This window comes from Panthera leo (genome assembly GCF_018350215.1).
Source record: "Panthera leo isolate Ple1 chromosome Y unlocalized genomic scaffold, P.leo_Ple1_pat1.1 chrY_random_Un_scaffold_85, whole genome shotgun sequence".
NCBI lineage: Eukaryota > Metazoa > Chordata > Mammalia > Carnivora > Felidae > Panthera > Panthera leo.
In genome coordinates, this window is record NW_024962239.1 from 7,904 (window position 1) to 13,392 (window position 5,489).

The 5,489-nt window shown below is 45.6% G+C and overlaps 1 protein-coding gene across 1 annotated transcript; it reads left to right on the plus strand.

Annotated features, from left to right (window-relative positions):
• Positions 1 to 3,179: 3,179 nt before the first annotated feature.
• LOC122212879 lies at positions 3,180 to 4,074 on the plus strand (the record flags this gene model as incomplete). Its single annotated transcript, XM_042926858.1, has 1 exon — positions 3,180 to 4,074. A coding segment is annotated over one exon (737 nt), but the record flags the coding sequence as incomplete, so codon positions are not given.
• Between the last annotated feature and the right edge of the window lie 1,415 nt (positions 4,075 to 5,489).

A 5,489-nucleotide genomic window follows, 5' to 3' on the forward strand; every position in this document is an offset into this window, starting at 1 on the left:
AATCAGACAATAAATGAAATTAAAGGTGTCATCATTTGCAACGATGAATTCAAACTTCCACTTTTGCAGATAACATGACACTATACATGGAAAATCCGACAGACTCCACCAAAAGTCCTCTCGCATTGATACATGAATTTAGCAATGGTGCAGGGTACAAAATCAATGTACAGAAATTGGTTGCGTTTTATACACCAATAATGAAGCAACAGAAAGAGAAATAAAGAAACGGATCCAATTTAAAATGCACCAAGAGTCAAAAAATACCAAGGAATAAACCTAACCAAAGATGTAAAAGATCTGTATGCTGAAAACTATAGAAAGCTTGTGAAGGATATTGAAGAAGATACAGAGAAAGCGAAAAACATTCCATGCTCGGGGATTGGAAGAATAAATATTGACAAAATGTCAATACGACCCAACGCAGTCCTCACATTATATGTAGCCCCAATTACATTGCAACAGCATTCTTCTCCAAGCTGGAACAAGCAATCATAAAATGTGTATGGAACCACAAAAGACCCTGAATAGCCAAAGTAATACTGAAGAAGAAAACCAAAGTGAGAGGCACCACAATGCCAGACTTTAGCCACTACCACAAAGCTATAACCATCAAGACAGCATGGTATTGGCACAGAAACAAATACATAGACTTAATGGCATAGAATAGAGACCCCAGAACTGGACCCACATACGTATGGCCAACTAATCTTTGACAGAGCAGGAAAGAATATCCAATGGAAAAAAGACAGTCTCTTTAACAAATGGTGCTGAGAGAAGTGGACAGCAACATGCAGAAGAATGAAACTAGACCACTTTCTTACACCACTCTCAAAAATAAACTCACAATGGATGAAGGATGTGAATGTGAGACAGGAAACCATCAAACACTTGAGGAGAAAGCAGGAAAAATCGTCTCTGACCTCAGCGTCAGCAAGTTCTTAGTTGACACATCTCCGAAGGCAAGGGAACTAAAAGCAGAAATGAACTATCGGGACCTCATCAAAATGAAAATCTTCTCCACAGTGAAGGAAACAATCAACAAAACTAAAAGGCAACTGACCGAATGGGAAAAGATGTGTGCAAAAGTCATACTGGATAATTGGCTAGTATCCAAAACCTATCAAAAGAACTCACCAACTCCACACCCGGGAAACAAATAATCCAGTGAAGAAACAGGCAGAAGACTTGAACAGACACTGTTCTAAAAAAGACATCCAGATTGTCAAGAGACACATGAAAAGATGCTCAACAGCACTCCCCTGTCAGGGAAATCCAAATCAAAACCGCACTGAGATACCACCTCATGCCAGTCAGAGTGGCTGATGTGAGCAAATTAGAAGACTATAGATGCTGGTGAGGATGTGGAGAAACAGGAACCCTCTTGCACTGTTGGTGGGAATGCAACCTGGTGCAGCCGCCCTGGAAAACAGTGTGGAGGTTCCTCAAATCATTAAAAATAGATCTACCCTAAGACCCAGCAACAGCACTGCTAGGAATTTACCCAAGGGGTAGAGGAGTGCTGAGACATAGGGGCACATGTACCCCAATGTTTATAGCACTACTTTCAACAACAGCCAAACTATGGAAAGAGCCTAGCTGTCCATCAACTGACAAGAGAATAAAGAAGTTGTGGTTTATGTATATACAATGGAATACTACTTGGCAATAAGAATGAAATCTGGCCATTTGTGGCAACGTGGATGGAACTGGGGGGGGGGTATTATGCTACGTGAAATAAGTCAGGCAGAGAAAGACCGATACCATATGTTTTCATCCATGTGTGGATCCTGAGAAACTCAGCGGAAGACCATGGGGGAGGCGATGGGGGGAAAAAGTTATAGAGAGGGAGGGAGGCAAACCATAAGAGACTCTTCAATACTGATAACAGACCGAGGGTTGACGTGGGGTTGGGGAGAGGGGAAAGTGGGTGACGGGCATTGTGGAGGGCACCTGTTCGGATGAACCCTGGGTGTTGCGTGGAAACCAATTTGAAAATAAATTACATTGAATGAAAAAGGAAATCCAGGGGTTGCTCTTACTGTATATGAGATTGCTTTCCATTTTCAGCACTTTATGAGCGTGAGGTAGTAGTGGCTTAAGCTGCGTAGATGAAAGTTTTGTGTGTTTAAGAAAAGGAGTTGAATAAAGACAGAGGCCTGTCACATGTATCACGTTGACCTTGGCAAGTTACTCTTCTGATTGTTACCATGACTTATCACTCTTAGTGATTCACCTAGTTTGGAGTCATCCTTTCATACGAAGTGGATTTCAGTTGATCATGGTAGGTGGTCTTTGTAGTATTTTGTGAATGAATTGTGTATGTGGTGATGATGGATGGACTATGCTGGTTGCTTTCAAAAGCACTTACACGGACGGTGTAACACGTTTTCTACCCTTGGAATCCCATACGGTCTCTTACTACCTTGTGTATGCCTTACCTGAAATATTCATGAATTGGTAGGTAGTGAATAGGTTTTAGTGGCACTGAATGCCCTACTGGCCACTCACACAGAATTCGTTGCCACTTTGCTCTTAAGCACACAATGACTCGGTCTTCCCTAAGCTGCATGAAAGTGAGCATGGATACTAACTAGGCAAACTGTTTGCTGCTGCTGTGAAGAACAGCTTCGTGAACTGTGAGCTGTACCAACACAGGTATGGAACCCTAAGCAAGGCACAGTATATCGGTATTCTTTGAAAGGGTAGAGTAGTTATTTCAATTTGGCTTTCAGTGCGTTGCATGACAAGGCATTTAATTAGCTAAAACCCTCTTAGAGTCGTGTTTGATTGCAAGGTGTGTGTACTGTCCACCGCTAAGTGTCATTTCATGTTAGATGGAATTAATGGAGGCTGAAGCACCCGTGCATTCACCTCTAAGACAACCCTCTTGAACTCGTGAAGAATTATGGGCCTTCTCAGGTAAGATTAGGTACAGGTCTTTCTCAAGGGCATAATCTTAAACACAGCCAAACCTAAGGCAGCTTTGGGCAGCCCACCGTGATAAGATATGCAGACATTGTGACCTCACAAAGCGCCTGGTCTCCTAGCAACTGCGGTGTAACTCTCACAGCCTGCCTCCTGATTTGGCTTCACGGTAGAAAATTCATCAGGGCCCTGCGGCGGCCGCGAGACCTGGCAAGCGCGGGCGGCCCCTAGTGGCCTCACATCCTGAGCAGCAAGAAGAAGCTGGGGGCGCTGGCCCCAGGAGGCCCTGGCCCTGGCAGCAGGGGAAGGAGCCTCTAGCGCTGCAGGAGGGGCCGCCCTGGAGGCGCCTGAGGAGAAGATGGTGTACACGCGGAGGCAGCAGCCCCCGGAGGCCTGCCTCCAGACGGGCCGGCCAGCTGCCAGGCGGAGGCGCCACGGAGCCCGGACGGTGGCGGTCGGCCAGAGGAAGATGCCGCCCCCGCCGCCGCCCTCCCGCGAAGACAGCAGCCACCACAAGCCCATGGCCCCCGGGCCCTCCTCCGGGGGCCGCACCCTGGAGGAGAGTGGGAGGGCGGCCACCCCGACGCTGACCACCTGCCCCACCATTGGCGGAGTGGGCGACGTGTGGGTGGAGAGCAGCCTGGCAGAAGCGCGGCGCCAGGCGCGCCAAGTCCTGGGAGTGAACCTGGAACCCGTGGTGAGACTCCGCCGCTTCCCAGTGCCTGGGCGTGAGATGCGGGCCACCGCCGCGCGACCTCTCAGCCCCGGGACGGGTTGTGCCTGGAGGGATGAACCAGGGACAGCCGGGACCGCGTCCCCTAGTACACTTTATGGGCGAAGAAGCACCAGATGGTCCCGGCCCGCGCCCCTGGGATGCGGCGCCGCCTGCTGGGACTCCGCGGCAGCTGTGCCCTCTGCTGCCTCCCAGCACCGGGTCTGCGGAGGGAGGAGACCCCTGGACCGCAAGGGAGGTCCCCTTTCTTCCTAACCCCAGATTGAGATGTCTCCAGGACTGTAGGGGCAGATCCATGTGCTCTCTTGTTCCCTCATTGGTCTGAAGTCGTCAGACTTCCACCCCCACCCCCTCCAAAGGAATTTGGTTCCATGCTTGTGTAATAAAGCTAGAATTTCCTTGCTGTTCTCCCACCTCTGGCTCCTCCCGCCTCATTTTCTTTCTTTCTTTCCTTTTTTGACTGACACTCTTTCTGGACGAAAGATCGAATATGTGTGGAAAGTTGTTGCAATAGTTGGTATTCTCAACACCAATTGCAATAGTGGGTATTCTCAATCCCACACCTTTCTGAGTTTTAACTGGATTCCAACGCTTTGACCAAGGATACTGTCTAAGAAATTCAAGCGTATCACTGTTAATAATGTAAGGATTTGTATGGCTTTGAATGTCACGGGCTCGGTGATTACAAACCAAAAGATTCAAAGTTCAACTGTGTACACATTCTTCAGACGTTTCTAAAGATTTTATACTGAAATGTAATGTTGATGTTTACTGAACTCCTAAAGGAAATGGTAGACACTCGGAAGGTTTTGTTTAGTAAAATTAACTTGGGAAATTCTTTATAAGTGGGTAAAACTGAAAATGCATTGAGAAACCTCACGGTTTCTATTAAAAAACCAATGAGTGAATTTCAAAAAATAATAAATAAATAAATAAATAAATAAATAAATAAATAAATAAATAAATAAAAAACTGGTGCTGGTTATGGACATGGATGGAATCCACTCGGAAATGACTTGGCCTTGTACCAATCTCACATACTGATCTGGGAATCTTTCCAGGATAATTTATTTTAAAATGGAAGTCACATAGTGTAAATGAGTAGGGGTAAGCGTGGTGACTAAACCTGCATACATAATAGCCGTTGGAATTCTCTGAAGTATTACTGATCTAGAGCGGTGGTACATTTTTTTTGGCACCAAATAACTGGTGGAGGTTATCTTTGGGCAAAATAGATTTTCCTCACTTATGTTTGTCATTGTTGTTGGATAACAGGAAATATCCACATTACCATGCATCACTCTTATAAATATCATGGCAGTTGGTTAACAGTTTTGCTCCAGGACTCTCCTTTATTATCTTATGTCCATGCACAGTTATGTTAGCAGGTATTGGTCTTTTGTTTGACAATCAAAGACCACAGGGATCAAACAGGAGAGCCACACAGAGTACTTTTCACTTTTATGATAGTGTTTATGTCCTGTGGCCAGCATGGAATTCTTGATTATCCAAGTGACCTCAGTTATTGGTGGCAGCAAGACTTAATGGTGTTTAGTCAGTGGTGCCGCAGCCAGATTTTACTGCGATATCGGAAGGGCCAAGGAGTGATTTTGTACCACTATTCTTTCAAGTTTAAGTATTGTGCAATAGAACCATCCATCCCAGGCTGAAACATGACCTATTAAATCTTCCATATTACGGTTTCTCCCTGCTTGGCAGCTTTTTAGGGGAATAATGAGAGTTGTGATTTTTTTTTAAATTTTCTTTTAATGTTTATTTATTTTTGAGACAGAGAGAGACAGAGCATGAATGGGGGAGGGTCAGAGAG